At 42.8% G+C, this 19,313-nt stretch overlaps 1 protein-coding gene across 4 annotated transcripts in view; it reads left to right on the top strand.

The window, feature by feature from the left end:
• The window catches only part of LOC134456228 (protein FAM83G-like), a 53,737-nt gene that overhangs the window by 18,667 nt on the left and 15,757 nt on the right, over nucleotides 1-19,313 (top strand). For all 4 annotated transcript variants that reach the window (XM_063207619.1, XM_063207622.1, XM_063207633.1 and 1 more), the window contains 2 exons: nucleotides 6,288-6,412; nucleotides 16,786-17,140. In XM_063207619.1, coding sequence (XP_063063689.1) covers nucleotides 6,288-6,412; nucleotides 16,786-17,140 — 480 coding nt within the window. The remainder of the gene's footprint in view (nucleotides 1-6,287; nucleotides 6,413-16,785; nucleotides 17,141-19,313) is intronic.

Genomic DNA, 19,313 nt, shown 5'->3' on the forward strand with positions numbered 1-19,313 from the left:
GTGTACTTGTTTTATGAACAGCTGACTCTGCACTGGTTAGATCAAGTTTGTGGTGGGGCTTTGTTTTTTTTTCAGTAACAACACAGTCTATCTACCTCAATAGGTACAATGCCAAAGAACAAATTTACAGCTGTTGCAAAACGTTTTGTCGCCTATCCATGTGTTCGGAAAAACAGCTAATAACCTGAGTTTCAGTCTATCACTTGGCTTCTGAATTCACTCATATGACGGCTACAACCCTCCAAAATAAGGTTGTATGCACAAAAATAAATTTGTTGCACTGAAGACAGATTTATAATTTAATGAACATGGAAAGGGCAGATTTTGGCAAGACAAAAGTGTTTTCGCCTCCAGAATAAATCACTTCAAAACACACCAATATTTTGCATAACATCAGAAAATGAAGCACTGGTGCTGTAAGATCCAAATTAATGTATCGTATGACTTCTTTTAGCTTGAAGGACTGTATCCATGTGTTTCAGCAAAGACTCATACCATTTGTTGATGAAGATGAAAAAAAACCCAAAACCAAATGAAAAATGAATGGGTGTCAATGGAGTTTTCTACCATTATATATTTTTTTCTCGTTGTATAATGCTTTGCCCTGAAATAGTAATATTCAGTTCGAAGCTAGAAGTAATAAGACCTCATTTGAGTATCGTTTCAATTTTTTTGCGCCACTAGATTATTATATACTGGATCACGGAGCTCAATTTATGAGGCCAAAACATTAGCGGAATGCTAGCGAGTACAGGTCGAAATTGTCTGCCCTGCTGGAAAAACTAAACACCTGAACAATTTGACAATACAGTCTATTATATACCACCAGCCATAATTCTTACCAAGAATATTTTGTTGATGAGATTTGTAACTGGAAATTGCAGTAGCAATTTTTCTTAGTGTTTAGCCCGAAGGGCCCCCTTTTCCATTCCATACATTTTCCACTCGGTTTCCCCTTGCCCGCGTTCGCCAGCTAGGGAACACCCAAGAGGAACTGCAAAGCTAACTGGCTACAAAGGGGACCAATCAGGCTGAAGCTTCTCTCCTCTATTCTAATTTCTCTAACTGGGATGATTATTTACCATGACACAAAATGCAACACATGGTGACTAATGGCATATGTGGGTGTCATCCATCAAATAAGCCTCTCCCACTGCCCAGTCACAAAAAAGCCGGCCAAGAGTTTGCCAGGCCTATATCTGACAAAAAATGAAGGCTAATAAGACTCATACTCTAAAGCCATGATCCTAAGATCAATCTTTTTAGAACTTACAGCATCAAAACTGTTTGGTGTAAGAGATGAAGAATATGAAAAAACTACATGGTGCCTAAAGTGAAACATGGTAGAGATACTTATGTGGGGCTGCGTGCGTGCTGCAGGGTTTTTTAATTGATTAAATCATGAATATATAGATTCTGTACGAATAGCCAATATGTTACCATTACTCATTGACCTTCATTGTTTTTCATCGTGTTGCTCTCCATAATTACAATAAACCTTTACATACACCTAAGGCCAAAGTTGATTTTCTGAAGTGGTGAGAGTGATTCAGTGATTAAGTATGACACCTGATCAGTGTATTTGAAGTGTTTTGAAGTGTTTTGTTTTGAAGTGACTTATCTGCTTATTTTCACATTATTTTCGTGACACAACTTTTGTCTTGTCAAAATCTGCCTTCAAAATCTGTGTTCATTAAAGGGGCATTCCACCGGTGGAGACATGAATATGTTACTGAAAGTGGGTCATATGTATAGTAGAATAGTAACATACATTTCTAATTTGGTGCCTTCTTGGCCAAGAAAAGGCAGAAAATGACTTTTTAGTGCTTGTGGATTTGTGACAACAATCCCCATAATGCACTGCAATGCTCAAGTTCCACAGGCCACACCCAGTTATTTGGGACTCTATGCATCATCCCTCCCTCAGCTTGCAGGCAGTGTTGCCAGATTGGGCTGTTTCCCGCCCAATTGGGCTGCTTAGGATGGTCGTGTGCGGGTAAAAATGGCATTTAGCAGAAAAACCCGCCCAATTTTAGCCATAGAAATCAATAGAATTGGGTGGCATGTTGTGCTTCTATGCTGGTTTTGAGCATTTTTTGGGCTGGAAATCATCAGCCTCATCTGGCAACCCTGCTTGCAGGTGCATCACAGTGGGACAGACATCACTGGAAAGGAGAAGCTGGAGCACACTGCAGCTTAGTTTTCAAGACTTTATTTTGTGCACACACGCGACCAACGTTTCTGTGTTGCTACACCTTCTTCAGAGTCAAATGATAGCAAAAGAGAGACACACATTTCAAGACTTGACATTCACAGGTGATCCTACTTGGTTTGGCTAAATTGGTCTGATCTCATTGCAGGTAATTGACCCCACCCCCCAACACCAGGACACGATTGTAGACAATAAGACAGCTTGCCAACTTCCTAAAACAAAATAAAAAAGTGAAAAAAACAATACACAAAGAACATTGTCAATAAAACCACAGCTACAATTATTAGAAGACCACAGCCGCGATGCTGGAACAATTTGTTACAGAGAGCAAGACATATTGTGTTCCTCATTTATGCCCTGAGGCTCCACTGAATTTAGAGTATGAATCCAAAATGCCTTTCCACAAAGCCTCTCTGTCTAATTGTCTGCAATCTTGTCCTGGTGTTGGGGGGTGGGGTCAGTTACCTGCAATGAGATGAGACCAATTTAGCCAAACCAAGTGGGATCACCTGTGAATGTCAAGTCCTGAAATGTGTGTCTCTCTCTTGCTATCATTTGACTCTGAAGAAGGTGTAGCAACACCGAAACGTTGGTCGGGTGTGTGCACAAAATAAAGTCTTGAAAACTAAGCTGCAGTGTGCTCCAGCTTCTCCTTTCCAGCTATGCCAGTGACTTACTGGCAGTGTTGCCAGATGAGGCTGATGATTTCCAGCCCAAAAAATGCTCAAAATCCGCCTGGAAGCACTAAATCCCGCCCAATTCTATTGATGTCGATGGGAAAGATTGGGCGAGTTTTCCTGTAAAATGCCATTTTTACCCGCAGACGGCCATCCCAAGCAGCCCAATTGGGTGGGAAACAGCCCAATCTGGCAACACTGCTTACTGGAGCCTCAATGCCAGTGATTTCAAAAGCACTGGGACACTGATCTGTGATAGGTCTGTTAGAGCATTAGGTCCAACCCCCTATGGGCGGGGTTGAAAAGGTGGGAAAAAGGCTTGTAGTCTCAACAGAAATCCACCTCTCTTACACTTCCTATGTCGATGATGCAAAATGACCATTTTTACATCATTGACATAGGAAGTGTTAAGAGATGAATGCGGATTTCTCCTATCTCAGGGGGAATTGAGATATTTTTGAAAGACCATTCAAAAGTATGACTGGGTGTCTATCAATGGAAAGCCTAATGCAAAATGGGTGGAGTGTCCCTTTAAATGGTTAATCTTCCTTTGGTGCAGGAAATGTATTTTTGTACATAAAACTTCATTTGGGAGGGTTGTAGCTTTCATATGAGCGACTTCTGAAGCAAAGTGATTAATTGAAAATCAAGTTATTAGCTGTTCCAAACACATGGATAGACGACAAACCTTTTTGCAATGGCTGTAGACGATTTCTCTCTGTCAATCGCCCTGCATTGTCCAATGTTGCCATGGACTTCTGCTTTTGGATCAAGATTTACGCGAGAAAGCATTTTCTGTGGTGCAAAAAAGAAATAGCTACAGGTGTCGGATGAGTGTGGAGGAACGTGATGTGTGCTGTATTGACCCAAGAAGAAGCATCTTTTCAATAGCATGCACATCCTTTTCGCATTTGACTGATAGGCTAAAGCAGGGGTGGGGAACCTTTTTCATTCGAAGGGCCACTTCAAATTCCTCCAAGGGCCATAAACGTCCTTCAAGGGCCATACTAGGAACACAAACCGGGATTTCCCCCGCACTTTAGGCCTTTATTGAAGGCAGCCACCTTTAAAACAGACCCCACCTTCTCTAAGCCCCCTGAATATAACTTCATTGTATTGCAAATGTAATCCCTAAGATTCCTATATGTCATATTTCAAGTGAAGCTGCATAACATTACAATTATATCCGGGGGCCCGACAACTACAAGGGCCGTAAACGGCTCTCGAAACATAGGATTTCCCAACCCTGGGCTAAAGAAAAAAAGTTTGTGCACTTGAAATTGTTGTAACACTTCAAATGTTATCATTTGTTGTAATCTTGTTTGTGAAATGAAATTGTTGTAGGCCTGATTTGCATTCGTTTTTGAGTGAAAGTCAGTTGTGTTACAGTAATGTCCGTTTGCAAACGGCAAGGAAAGGTCCGCCAGGCCAATGAATCTAATATGTGGGTACGGCAAGCAAAACTTTTGGATTGTAGATGATGATAACCTGCTGCTATCCATTTGTCGCAGAAGTCACTGGCACCATTTTTCAAATGTTTTTATGTCACAACATTACAAAATGGCGTCATGCTAGTTGTGCATACTTTTTTGCAAATAATTCGTCCCATGTTTTATTTGCAAAATTGCATCGCACTTGCGCATCGCGTCCTATGTGCAAATGCCTTTAGTCAGCGACCTGTGTGAAATGGACGTCTTCGTGTGCTGTCTACATGCACTACCTAACCGCATGCAGTTGTCAGGTCACCAATGTTTTCAGTCAAACACTCATTTTCCAACTTTTGTGACTTGAACTGTATGCAGAACTTATTATTTGAATTGCATGGCACTTAGGCTACAAGGTTGATGCAAGTAGCCTCATAATGCAGGCCATGCTACCAGTGTAACACTGTAATAGTCATTGAAAAGTTAACTATACTACTATGACATAACATGGGTCTGAGTGAAACACAGCCTCGACAGAAAAGATTAGGCTCAATCATTATGTGCACTCAAATGACTGTGGTTACCTGAGGAATTGTTGCAGACCCACTTCACACTAAGTGTGTGTGTGTGTTTGGGTATGGGTGCGTGTGTGTGTGTGTTTGACTGCGTATGTGTGTGTGTGTGTGTGAGTGTGTGTGTGTGTGTGCATGGGTGGGCGGCAACCAATATCAAGCCCTGAAGAGTGTCTGTGTGTGTGTGTGTGTGTGTGTGTGTGTGTGTGTGTGTGTGTGTGTGTGTGTGTGTGTGTGTGTGTCTGAGTGTGTTAGTGTGTGTCTGAAGGGTGTGGTGTGTGTGTGTGTGTGTGTGTGTGTGTGTGTGTGTGTGTCTGAGTGTGTGTGTGTGTCTGAGTGTGTGTGTGTGTGTGTGTGTGTGTGTCTGAAGGGTGTGGTGTGTGTGTGTCTGTGTGTGTGTGTGTGACAGAATTTGTATATGTGTGTGTGTGTGTGTGTGTGTGTTGTATAAGTGTTTGCATTAGCTTGTGGGAAAGTTCCGTGTACAATCGAAGCATCACACACACCTTGTCACATGCAGTACACACACACCCACCTATTGTTTTCTTTACAAACGTTCCATTAGCTCTTTTTGTGTGTGCGTGTGTGTGTGTCTGCGCGCGTGTGTGTGTGCGTACGATTCATGGGTGAATTCCAAACATGGTTTAACAAACCTCATTCCTATCAATCCACAAAGGGTGTGTGTGTGTGTGTGTGCGTGTGCGTGTGTTTGTGCGTGCGTGCATGTGCACATGAATGTGTGTGTGCATATGAGTGTGCATGTGTGTGTCTAGATCAGGGGTGTCAAATATACGGGCAAGAGGGTTTCATCCAGCCCGGGCATAGATGGAAGAAAAAAAATTGTATGTAGAAACTAGGGGTGTGACGAGATCTTCTCTATTTCTGCATAGGACTATCAGTACTGCGTCAGTACTGCATTGCTTTCTACACACTCTGAAAAGATTTGGTGATAGTACTGAAAACTAATCCTATGGTTTTATTTTGTTTATGCAATGATGTTACTAGTGCGGCCCGCTTGAGATCACATGGGTTGTATGCGGCCCCTGAACCAAAATGAGTTTGACACCCCTGGTCTAGATCCTGCATGTCTGCTTTACTGGAGGTGTGTGTGTGTGTGTGTGTGTGTGTGTGTGTGTGTGTGTGTGTGTGTGTGTGTGTGTGTGTGTGTGTGTGTGTGTGTGTGTGTGTGTGTGTGTGTGTGTGTGTGTGTGTGTGTGTGTGTGTGTGTGTAGTTCCTACGTGTGGGCTACACTGGTGGTATTAATGTGTGTGTGTGTGTGTGTAGTTTCTGCACTGTACAGGGGTTATTAATGTGTGTGTGTGTGTGTGTGTGTGTGTGTGTGTGTGTGTGTGTGTGTGTGTGTGTGTGTGTGTGTGTGTGTGTGTGTGTGTGTGAGAGTAGTTTCTGCGTGTGCGTTCTACAGGGGGTTCTGAGTTCTATACGCGTTCAGCTCAGCTGATCTGTGGAACTCTCGCTCAACGCTTCCTATTGGTGGACGGAGACAAAGCTATATCAGGATCATACAGGTACGCACTCACGCACACATGCATTTTACTTAACATTTTACTTGAGTTTCCAAAGACACAAATTTACCAGTTGCAAAGATACTCGGGCATGAACTAGTAGATAGTTGGTACCACAGTAATCAATACTCCATAAGGCCTCAAGTATATACAGTACACAGCAGACACATACACACACCACACCAGACCACACCTACACACTAACACATGCACAACATTCTATGCAGCCACATGAAATGCTCTGTCACTGTCTCATGAAAAATAATCAAGATTAATAAGGTTAATATTCACCAGCGGAAGGCGGATAATTCAATAATTTAACTGTGCAGTATGCTTGAGACGTGAAGAAGTGGCATATGATTGCATGATGAATTTAAAATAATCTTAGTTCATAGTTTGTCATTTTACGCATGTAATGAAACAAGTTAAAGGGGTATGCCACTATTTTGGGGCTGAAAACGTTTAAAATTGTTGCCCTGGGTTTATAAAGGTGATAAATTGTCTTATTTTTCATGTTAGGCGTTGTCTTGCTTTAATGAGGTAGTAAGTATCTAAGCTAGTGAGACTCAATGGATCACACATGCTACAGCGATCCATTGACTTTCACTAGCTTAGCTACATACTCCCTCTTTTAACTGGTCTTAAAGGACGACTAATAGAAAACCATTCTTACATATTATGTGCACCATTATTCAAAACCCATAAACCTGATACATGAATTAAGTAAAAAATAATTTGGGTTTAGAATTTGTTAGTTTTTAGTTAATTTACAAAATAAACGTTTCTGATTGGACATGACGTCGCACGATGAATTTCATGACTCCGGAAATATCGATTTTTACAAGAATTAAGTCTCTTTTTTAATGCTTCAACGCTGTTTTATATGGCATTGTACTAATGATGTGGGTAGTTGTTGTGCCTATATGTTTGCAAACCACTAGGTGGCACCGTTACCTCATAGATTTCAGAGCCGCAGGGGGTGTTGTTTACTGCAACGACATGATATAGGTAGAGCTACACAGCTAGCGAGACAGTGCGAGATGAGTTGCAGACATGACGCTGTCCTGACTGTCTATAAAGTTTGAAAATGTACGTCCGAGTCCGCGTTGTTTCTACATTACAACTTAGTTCTTACAGATTTCATCACTTTTCAAACACAGTATGTTGAGGTAATTTGTAAACACCGCGATTGTTGTCCTGGCCATTACAAAAACATACAGTAGCAGCTGGAGAAATGACAAGGCTAACAATGTGAAACGATAGCAGCATGAAGACATGGGATTGACGGCAGGCAAGAATGGGGTGTTCGATCGTTGGAATTATAATTTATAGGAGCCCTGACAGATACTGTATTTGGAAACGGATCGTGAGACTGCTATGGTGCTCGCCTGGGTGTCAGTCAACACGAATCGGTGAGTAGAGCTAGGAGGACTAGCTGTAGTGTAGCCTGCTAGCTTCGTCGACCTACTGTGCTTTCAGGGTTGGGTGGGTGGAATATAGCTGTAAATATGATACTGTAAGTAACCGATGAAACACTTTCCGTAACTTTGGCTCCCTTCATTGACCGTTCAGCTACCGTAGACTACCGATGTGAACATAGATTGTATAGTGTGTCAGATACAAATCTCTGTGTGACATGTTCTACTCTTTTGGTGCTACTGGCTATTCCAGACTGTTTAGAAACCCCATGTTGCTACGTGTCTTTTGAGGTCGAGCGTAATTACAATATAACTGTGTTAGATATTCCCCCCAACAGCGAAAATGTCGGGGGGCAGATTTGGTATTAGAGCTATTTGTTTTACGTATGTCTGTGGACCGTGTTCTATATTTTATACAGTGGTGTTGTGCTTGGAAGTTTACTTGGTAGTTATTAGTGGAGACGTGAGGAAAGCTAGCCCTAGTTGCAGAACTCGTGCTGTTAGACGTTCTATTTCATTGAAATTGAAAACATTTTTTTGCAAACTGTTTGCCATCTTGGATAATGAACACCATACATTCTATAACACAAAGAGATCGTATATTTGAACTATAACATACATCACTATCGTATCCGCACTCAAATTTCACCGCTCCCACAGTGTGCACAGATCCAGTTAGCCAAGGCGCTGGTAATGATGACCTGGTGTGCGTTCCATTCCCCACACTGTGCACTGTGTACTGCAGTGAGGTGCGGTCAACTTTATGGCTGGTGAGGCACTGACTTTTCCAATATCAGATTTTCAAATATATAATACTACAGCTACAGTTTTAGTAAATTTATCAAATAGGCCTACCGATAAGTTTCATATGCCATAGCTTTCTTAACATAAGTTAGGCCTACATAATAAAACATGCTGCATTTCCGTAGAGTAAATGCTACTAGATCTCTCACTCACACACACACACACACACACACACACACACACACACACACACACACACACACACACACACACACACACACACACAACACACACACAGACACACAGCACACACACACACACAGGATTCAAACAGTGGTTTCACATAAACCACACTGCACCATCACGGCAGAGGGAGAGGAGACGAGGAGAGAAGAGGAGAGGTGAGGAGAGAAGAGGAGAGGAGAGGAGAGGAGGAGAGAAGAGGAGAGGAGAGGAGGGGAGAGGAGAGGAGGAGAGAAGAGGAGAGGAGAAGTGAGGAGAGGAGGGGAGATGGAGAGGAGAGGAGAAGAGAGAAGAGGAGAGGAGAGGAGAGGAGAGGAGAGGAGGGGAGATGGAGATGAGAGGAGAAGAGAGAAGAGGAGAGGAGAGGAGATGAGAAAAGAGAGGAGAGGAGAGGAGTGGAGAGGAGAGAAGAGAGGAGAGGGGGGAGAGGAAAGGAGAGGAGAGGAGAGGAGAGGAGAGGATGAGAGAAGAGGAGAGGAGAGGAGAGGAGGAGAGAAGAGGAGAGGAGAGAAGAGGAGATGAGAGGAGAAGTGAGGAGAGGAGAGGAGTGGAGGGGAGATGGAGAGGAGAGGAGATGAGAGGAGAAGAGAGAAGAGGAGAGGAGAGGAGATGAGGAGAGGAGAGGAGAGGAGTGGAGAGGAGAGAAGAGAGGAGAGGGGGAGAGGAAAGGAGAGGGGAGGAGAGGAGAGGAGGGGAGAGGAGAGGAGGAGAGAAGAGAGGAGGAGAAGAGAGAAGAGGAGAGGAGATGGGAAAAGAGAGGAGAGGAGAGGAGAGGAGGGGAGTAGTGAAGAGTGTAAGCTCCTTCAAAGCCCACTGCTCTCACACACACAGGATTCAAACAGTGGTCTCACATAAACCACATCACGGCGGATGCTCAATGAAACACACACACACACACACAGGATTCAAAACATGGTGTCATATAGACCGCTGAGCACCACGGCGAACAAACTGGTGTGATAACTTTAGTGATAAGCACCGGATTCTCGTGCAAATGTAGGCCTACATCTACTTGTACGAGGCTACGACATTTAAACAGAGATTACTACACAAGCTTCGATATGGTCACCAAATATTTTGGGACTGTCATTTATGTTATGCCTACACTTTGGAATTAGATCAGAGTCTTGTAGTTACACTATATTTGATTTACCTCAACGGTACCCTGTACTCAACTTTACAAACAGTTACAGGGCACATGAGAATCCTGTTCAGATCACAAAAGCTACCACCACACCAGACAGAATCACGGCGGATTCACTCTATCCCCACGGGTCTCACAAACACAGGCTTCACACACATAGGAAACACTGATCTTACCTTTAACTTGTACATCAGGTCCATGCGCCGCTCTTTTCCTTCACTTTGGAGTTGCGCATGCTAACGTTACTTTAGCCGGTGCTGTTCATCCAAAGCCACATCTATTCGAGACGCACCAAACGTCCAAAGCAATTTGGCATTGAATATGAATATGAGTAGCCGCGAGGATTTGTGTTTCGTGAGGCTCCTTTAGTCCTTAGTAAATTGTTAAGTCGTAAAATCCCATGCGAATGGTCTTCCACACATTCTCGCCGGTTGCAAACAAGACACAGGGGAAACAAAAAAAATAGTTTCTGTTGTACCACTCACTTTGAAATGATCGGGTAGTTATAATCTTCTGATCGGTCATCTGCAGTAGCAAACCCTTCAGCTCTGTCGGTCCTCCATTCTTTATCACATATTTTCCCCTTGGAAATCCAACTTTGAGAATGCTCTTAGTGTCGTTATGAAATCCACTTGTAGCAGTCAAAGAGAACAAGCTAGCCAACAACACCGACTGACAGTATTGTGAACTTCAGATTCGCTATGACGTAACTGGCCAGCAATACTCTCAACTCCAGAAGGAGTCTGCGGCCAGGCTACTGCTGGCCTCACCGCTGTATCTTTCAGTGGGCGTTATGCCAAAGCGTTCAGAGTAAAGAAATGATAATCACACGTAGAAAATAGTAAAAAATTATCAGGAAATGAGGGCACACCATACATACTTCTATTAAGTGTATAAAAACCTTTAAAACAATATTACCAGGTTGCATTCACAGAACGAGCAAAATGGCGCATGCGCTGAAGCTTGTTAACGAGGTATTGCGCAATCCGGGGGTGAGGCAAATTCAGAGTTGCCCCAAATTCGGCGTATTCGGAGGAATTTGACATGAAATGGGCAAATATTACGATTTTGGCCACAAAAATGATTGAGAACGAGTGAAACAGTTTAAACACTACTCAAATGGTAGTTATGGTGCAGATGCTAGACAACAATAGCTGTTATTGTAACTATTATTCACATTTACTGCATCTCATCATAATCATCTGGAGCTGGTGAGGCCGTGCCTCCCCTGCCGTATTGGAGTGCACGTGCCTGGTGTACTGAGATGCAGTTCACTCCCCACCCTCAACTTAACGGCAAATAAGTGCAGATATTTTGGCTGACACAAGTGCGTGGATTGAGACGTAGGGCACCAGTGATTTTTCATCGTCTGACATCAATTCCGGCTCGTGTTTCTTTTTGGGGGGCGGGACTAAGAGTGTTGAAAAGCAGTTAGAATAACGTTTATAAACAGTCCTTACTACTGAACAAAACAACTTCTGTACATTAGAGTTCTGTTTCTGGACACATGAAAGCACATTTGAAACCATATATACTTATAGTTTTCTATTAGAGTCGACCTTTAAAGCAAGACAACTTTGCCTCCTTTAAAAACCCCGGCCAACGATTTTAACTGTACTATTAAGCCCCAAAATAGTGGCATACCCTTTAAGATAGTCTACTACACTGTTGAGATGAGGGTTGCACATTTTCGCCCAAGTGAAATTGAAATAAATGGCCTAGTTATCATCGCACACTGGCGTCTCTTTTCATTTCTCTGCATTCCAGTTTAATTTGCTGCAGAAATTATTGATCATAGCTGCTCTCTGATTGGCCACAGTTGCTCTGCAACGAGAATGCGCAGATACTCGGGCTTAGGAAACTCGGGGTAGACAAACCAACATATAATCAGCGTTGTAGTACGGGTTAACCTCAGTCAAGGTTTTGTCAACACCGGTTTACCAAGTTAACCCTGGGTTAGTTCTAGGTATGTTGAAACTCGTAGTACAGGAGAGATTTGCACATAAATACACACACACACACACACACACACACACACACACACACACACACACACACACACACACACACACACACACACACACACACACACACACACACACACAGGCCTCTTTCTGAATCGAACACTCAGAAATCTTCGGCACATCTGCAGAGCTGTGTGCGTGAGCACTTTTGTTATTGCTGTTGGTGTGTGTGAGTGTGAGTGTGTGTGCGTGTCAATGTGTGTTTGTGTGAAAGAGAGATGACTGACGACTGACACATAATTTATGTGAACCCCCCCCCACACACACACACACACACACACACCCTCCCCTCCCCTCTCTTTGTCTCTCTTTCTTTCACACACATACACACACAGACACACACACACAACACATGCTGACAGACACATGCGCGAGCGAGCGCGCGCGCGCGCACACACACACACACACACACACACACACACACACACACACACACACACACACACACACACACTCACTGTCGGCAATGTTTAAAAGTGGAAAGCGTCCATGTGAGCCTGTGATTCCGCAGTGACCTGAGTCTAACCTCAGCTATAAACCACTCAAGCTTTGTAGAAGAATACTGCCCTCCAGAGGCAAATGGAAGTAACTACATATTTTCTCAAAACTGAGTTTAGACTGAAAATGGTCTTCATTATACCTCCTTTATCTTGTGACAAAGCCGTATTCTCAATATACGTCCTGTTTTACAGATATTGCTATGTCAACGTTACGTTGCAGTATTTACCATATCCTACTGCCAAGGCTTTGAAGGCATTTTTCTCAGTTTCCAGGGGTGATAGCAGTCCGGCGCCGCGCCGGAAATCCGGCGTAGCGTGGCTGTAGAAAAAAATAAAATAATAATTTCCCCAAAATTAATAAAATAATAAACTATCGCGTAGGCCTTCATTAATGTATGGTGAAAATAAATGAGCGCGCAACAGCCTGTTGTAAGAGACGCGAAAGGAACCCAAATGAGCAGCAGCCCATAATTGTATCATCCCGACATCTTACTGAAAAATGTATCAATTTGTTACGTCTTGCTCTTGAGCACTTTTCTAGTGAAAGGAGAAGTAGATTGGCTGTCAGTATGCACAGTAAAGAGAGTTCTAGGCCCCTACTGGTTACCCTTCTCAGATATTTTCACTGTCGACGGAGGCAAATCCAAAAATGGCATCTCGTTATACTGAAGAAACGGAAGAAAGTAGGCCTACTATAGGCCAAGTCTAGACCATTTGGATTCCGATAAAAATTAGCAACTATTGTTAGCACAAATCCACATGGCTTGCTAGTTGTGATGGGTGTGTTGAACCGTGTGGATGTCAGTGGAATACTAGTGAAATTCTGTGATCAAGAAAACGTTTGAAGGTAAGGCCATTTAGTTATTAATTTGCCCACTGTGGCATGTTGGCTTGGGCCCGAATGATTTTGCCTTGCGCAGGTTACTCCAAAAACCTGACCATAAACGGCTTATTGATGCGCATAAACGGGCTCAGTGAGAGTATATGTTTGAAATAGGTTCGTCTATTTTCCTCATTTATGTGCGCTAAATGACTACGCAATGTTGACAAACTTTGATGGAGATGGACGTTCTTTCAAAAAAAGTCTGTATGCTCAAAACGGTAGGCTATGCTATGCCCGTCATGATACTTTTTTTCTAGGTGTAGTGCGTAAATGTGGTCTGCATTGGAATAGCGGCTACCATTGCGACATGTCCAAATGACAATGGAATGCTTGGATCGCTAATGTTTGGCAAGCCTAGTTAGCCTACACCCCTTGTAGGCTAGTGTGAGCTGAGTTCGTGGATTTTGGTCTACTGTTGATTGAGGGATGGTGTTTTGCGTCATTCCTGACAAACCACGTGTCAAACTGATTTCAGGGAGATGTTTATATTAGTTATGCTGACTAAACCAACGCGCTCTGTGAAAACCCCCAAACAGCCTCGCACAGGTTCACACAGCCTTTCTCTCTCGCGCGCTCCCTGTCGTAGCCCTTCTGCGTAATCGAATCCAGTTATTCCACGCACGATGCACAGGTTGTATTGTCTGCACGCTCTGGGCTACTTAATCCCTACTCTCGGGCAGGGGGCAATTGTCAATATCAGACTCTCATGAACTTCAAATAGGCCTACTTGGCTTGCGTTCATGTGGCCACCACGGTGTCACCTAGACATGCAGTGAATGTTCATCTTATCTTCACGCCCTGTGCTATTTTCATGTAGCTTAATTCGGTCCTGTCTTTGTTTTTGTTGCTTTCTGTTATCTTTTCAACTCGTACATTGTAATGGGCGTGTGTACACGCGAGTGATTTTCATGTATTTTAATTGACTACAACCCAATGCGAAAGTCGCGCAGTAGTCACACAGGCTATATATACTGTCCTGTCCGTAATAACCACTGGTTCTGTCATCCGTGGAGTCGAAATATGCGATGTGAACGTGGGCCTGCATGTAGCCAATCATGCGCTTGTGCCCTAAATATCATGTACCGGTAATTAAAGGGCGTTTCCCTACAACGGAAAGGCAGGGGTTATAGCACAGCCCTTAAACAATCTGTGGTTATAGGTAGACCATGGGGCCACGAGTAGGCTATCTAAACGTATGTCCAGTAGCCTATACAAGTTATATGAGCAATGTCCCAATGAAAATGAAACTTATCAGCTTGCAGCAAATGTCATGTCATTTAAAAGTATTGCTCAATTAATTGGTAATCACCTCCTCTATTTTGGACAGAGTGTAGTTACTGTACTTTGGAGTAGTATTGCCTCCTACTGACCTGTCTTGGTATGGCTGCTACATATGTAGCTTTCAGTTAATTCAATGTGGTAAAATATGCACCATGTTTTCAGAAATGCATTCTGGTGTTGAAATGTTGCATTGGTTCAATACCCACCTCAATAACTTTAGTGCAACATCACAAGCCTAGAATGCATTTCTAACTGCATACGTTGGTATTCGTTTTTACAGCTAGAATTGAACGTGGTGGTCAGTTTCTTTCAGCCAAGTGCTGTAGCCTACCAACAGGGAAATGATCTGTGTTTTCGTGAATAACACTATAGAAATAATGCAAAAATGAAAACATTATCTTAAATGTTTGAATAATGTGTTTGAATAATAATAAGGCCTACATTACGTCTCATATGCAGTATGTCCCGTCGTCCCCCGGCCCCCCCTCCCCGACCAGGAAAAAAGTTCAGGCTCAGGATTTTTTTTCACTATCACCCCTGAGTTTCACTGTTGGCATAGTTACTGCACTTTTCCTTTGTAGGGCAGTATATCAAAACAAAAAGGGTGCTGAATGCCTGAGCCCTTTTTGAGAAAAGCTTCCCTCAGCCTATAAAAACCTAAGTATCTCAGCTTCTGAAGCACATATATGCACTTAGTTGCATTTAAACGCTATCTTTCATTCGAATGTGTTCATTCATCTCAAACAAACTGAGATTTTTAATAAAGTTGTCTCAAATCTCCTGAGCCTGAATGTTGCTTAATGCAGCTCCAGGCGCCAATGCCAATGTTGGGCAACGCAACATCAGGCATCAATGGGTTAATTCACTGAGATAATTCACTGTTTTTAATCAGCTTACTCTGTACTGTTTAGGTAACATTTATTTATTGACTCTTGATCCAACAGCTGGTGTGAAGACATGTCACCAGTACAAGTAGAAGTGAATAAAAACAAACCCAGCCACTTTTCTTTAGCTCAGCTAGCTAGCTTCATTGAATTACTGATCTACAGTAACTGGACTCCATTGGTTACCAAACTTTCTCAGTGGGGACCCCCTTTTGGACTTGGGAATATTTTCGCAAACTCCCTACCCATCACAGTCTTGGCCTAGCCTAAGGCAATTTTTTTGTCCATTTATATTGCTAGATTTTCCATTAACAGTTTGTCCGCTAATATTGCTAGAAATCCACAGGACAGCAAATACACCTATTAACCATAGAAGGGAATGCTTTTGCCAACTAAACCTAACCAAATTATGGAATTATGTTAGTTGTTAGCTGTAAACCTGTGGACTTACCATTTTTATGCAATGTCCCTTTTGTCTGTGGCCCCCCTTCAGTACCTCCATGACCGCTAGGAACCACTGCTGTAGACAACCAACTGATTCTGTACTGGTTGGGTCACATTTGTTTCTTGATATTTGATCCAACTGCTAGTGTGCAGCGATGTCAACAGTAAAAGTAAAAGTAAAAAAAAAAAAATCCAGCCACTTTTCTTTAGCTTCACTGAGTTTTTGATCTGTTGTGCAGCCACAGCAGCGGGCCAGCGCACGTGTAGCTGTAACGGTTTGCCAACAGCTAGGCGTCGGTGACGGGTTCTTCTAAAAAGGGTGAAAATAGTCCGAAAGTTTTGTGTGTATTTTTTGAGTTAGTGAATGATTAGGAGTGGAAGAGAACGAGCACCGGCAGCCAAAACGTGCCAGCGTCCACTCGTCCTCATTAGTTAGTATAGGTTAATTAGGTTAGTAGCAGGTTATTTCGGGTATGGGAGTAACAGCATGACAACACTGAGCTAAAGGTCCAGATCGATACTGTATGAGGCTTTGGGAGGGAGGTTTACTAACGTTCCAAGCCACACTCTGGTAGTTAGCATATATTCACAGAATTCCCTTAATCTTTAATCTTTCCTGTGGAAAGTTGCCAATTTTGAAAATGTGTAAATTGTTATGGAACTGTGTCATGGCTTTGCAATAGCCCGGACACGAGCTTCACTGATCATGGTGTGTGTGTGTGAGTGTGTGTGTGTGTGTGTGTGTGTGTGTGTGTGTGTGTGTGTGTGTGTGTGTGTGTGTGTGTGTGTGTGTGTGTGTGTGTGTGTGTAGTTTTACATGGTCTGCTTCTAGACTGGATCGTAACCTGATCACGGTTCTAAGTGGCCAGGCCGTCGAGACCTTCGATCGTCAGTTCCGTGACCTCTGGCTGACGTCTCGTGGCGTCTCCCTCTCTTCGATCCCATTGGATGAGCTGCCGGCCCCTGACCCTGCCCCCGCTCCCGCCCCCAACCCCGTTCCCTCGGCAGCGGTTGCCAGGAAGATGATCAACCCCAAATACGCGCTGGTCTCCGCGGATACCGCTAGCCGCACCTCGTCTGACAAGAACAGCAAGAACAGCGCCGCGGCAACCACGACCCATAATGCACTGCAGCGCGCCAACCGGGCTCAGAGGGGAGGAGCTAAGGTGATGATGTCATAAATGATCCTTAACCCTTTAAGGAGTACAATCACATATATGTGTTTAGAATTTTGAGTTGCCACTAAGATGTCACAGTATTTTTAACACAGAGTTATATGGGAGTTCTAGAATGTTTCTCGAAAAATTCTAGAACTGGGGAAAAATCCTTACTCCTCAAAGGGTTAAAGGTGCACTGTGTAGGATGGTGATCAGAGTAGGTATTGCAACTATTATGCTTGTTGCAACCGTGTTGGCTATTGCCAAATTTGATCTTTCATGAATATTTATTACTCAATATATTAATAAACTAATATTTAGTAGTATGACCAAAGTACCTTAAGTTTTGCAACTTAAGATATGTGTGAAATGTTAGGTAGTTTATTTCCAGAATTCCATCACTGCCCATTCACTAATGTTTCCTCATTCACAAATGCTGACCACCCCCATCAAATTCCAAGTATTCATTATGACTGGGAAAATTGCACTTTTCATACATGAAAAGGGGATCTCCTCCATGTCTACCATTTTGAATTTCCAGAAATAGACATTTTTAGCTGCTAAACGTACTTTGGTCATACTAGTAAATATTAGTTTATTATTTAGTAAATATTTATGAAAAGGACAAATTTGGCAATAGGCAGCACAGTTGCAATGAACAGCACGGTTGCAGTACCTACTTAGGCCACCATCCTACAGAGCGCAATACCAACTCTGGCCACCATCAAACACAGTGCCCCTGTAATTCACATTGTATCTGTTGTGTTATGATTTCATTGTTGTGAATCAAATTAGTCTGCTGTGATTGTGTCAACAGTGATGCTTATAGACAGAGCCATGGAATTAAGAGTTGTGACAACCAGGGTTCAGGGAGTCAGTTGGAGACATGATTCACGTAGATTAAAAATATTCTAGGCAGCAGCTTTCTGTTCATTAGACACTAACACAGAAGCATTACATAACAAGCAAATATGACGCCAAAATGAATTGAAATGAATGACATTTGACCTTAAATACACTTTTTTTGTTTGACGTTCACTTCCTGGAACTATTTTGGAACTATGTCAGTGGAGATCTGTATGCCCAAGGAATCGTCTAGTAGAAAAAGATAATCCAAACTCCGTCCACCCAATGCAAAAGAGTGTGCTCAAGTTCGGTCTCCTAAGGCAGTGGTTCTTAATTAACCTTTTTTTCTTAACGCACCCCCTTACTTGTGCCCAAGACAATCTGCGCACCCCCAACCCAAACTACACGTGTATATGCACAAAAAACGATTCAGGTGACTGATTACAATGATTCTTCCTTTAGACATTAATCAATACCTTAATGGCTTTACATGGGGATCAAAATTTCAATAATTTAGTTTTGATTTGGCCTAATTATAATGTTCACAACCTCAACACAAACAAAATTCCGCGCTCCCCCTGAAATCTCTAGCACACCCCCAGGGGGTGCCCACACCCCGGGGTAAGAACTACTGTCCTAAGGGGGCGTTGTCCCTCCCTTCTTCTTTTTTTGTGGTGTTTGGTGGGGGCTTGCACAAGATGTGCACTACTGCTATTTACAGCGCTACGGGAACTCCATTTATTCTCAACCATAAGACTCCAAAGGTCTCCAAACCGAAGATCTCCAAAAGGGGTGTTCACGTGACATCACATGGATCCCGGAAAAGTACAAGCCTGAAGTATCTTTCACTACTAGACGATTCTTTGTGTATGCCAAAGGCTCCGTGAGCTGCCATATTTATGTAAATATGGAACACAGAGTTCAAGGGGATTAGCCAAACTCTTACTTCCAGGGCCCTGATCTCCAACAAAGCTCCTCTCACATGGCGTCTTTTAGTGATCTTTATTCCTTATTAGGATTCATTTTTAAATTTTGATTAAAAGATTCAATGATTCCTTAATTTTCTTAAATTTTCTTACTTTTTTGTTAATTAATAAAATTGTTAAATTCTTACTTGAAAATCTCTGGAAAAGTAAAATACATTATGTTACACTCAGTTACCACTGTCATCCAAAGCAACAGTTATTTACAGGGTATTATTAGTAGTGGGGGGTTAGGTGCCTTGCTCAAGGTCACGTCAGCCATGGAGGGAGGTGTAGGGAGAGGTCAGGGTGGGATTTGAACCTGCAACCCTTTAACTTTGTGTATGTGTCTGTGAGAATCATTAGAATCTCAC

This window comes from Engraulis encrasicolus, chromosome 1, assembly GCF_034702125.1.
Source record: "Engraulis encrasicolus isolate BLACKSEA-1 chromosome 1, IST_EnEncr_1.0, whole genome shotgun sequence".
Lineage (NCBI taxonomy): Eukaryota > Metazoa > Chordata > Actinopteri > Clupeiformes > Engraulidae > Engraulis > Engraulis encrasicolus.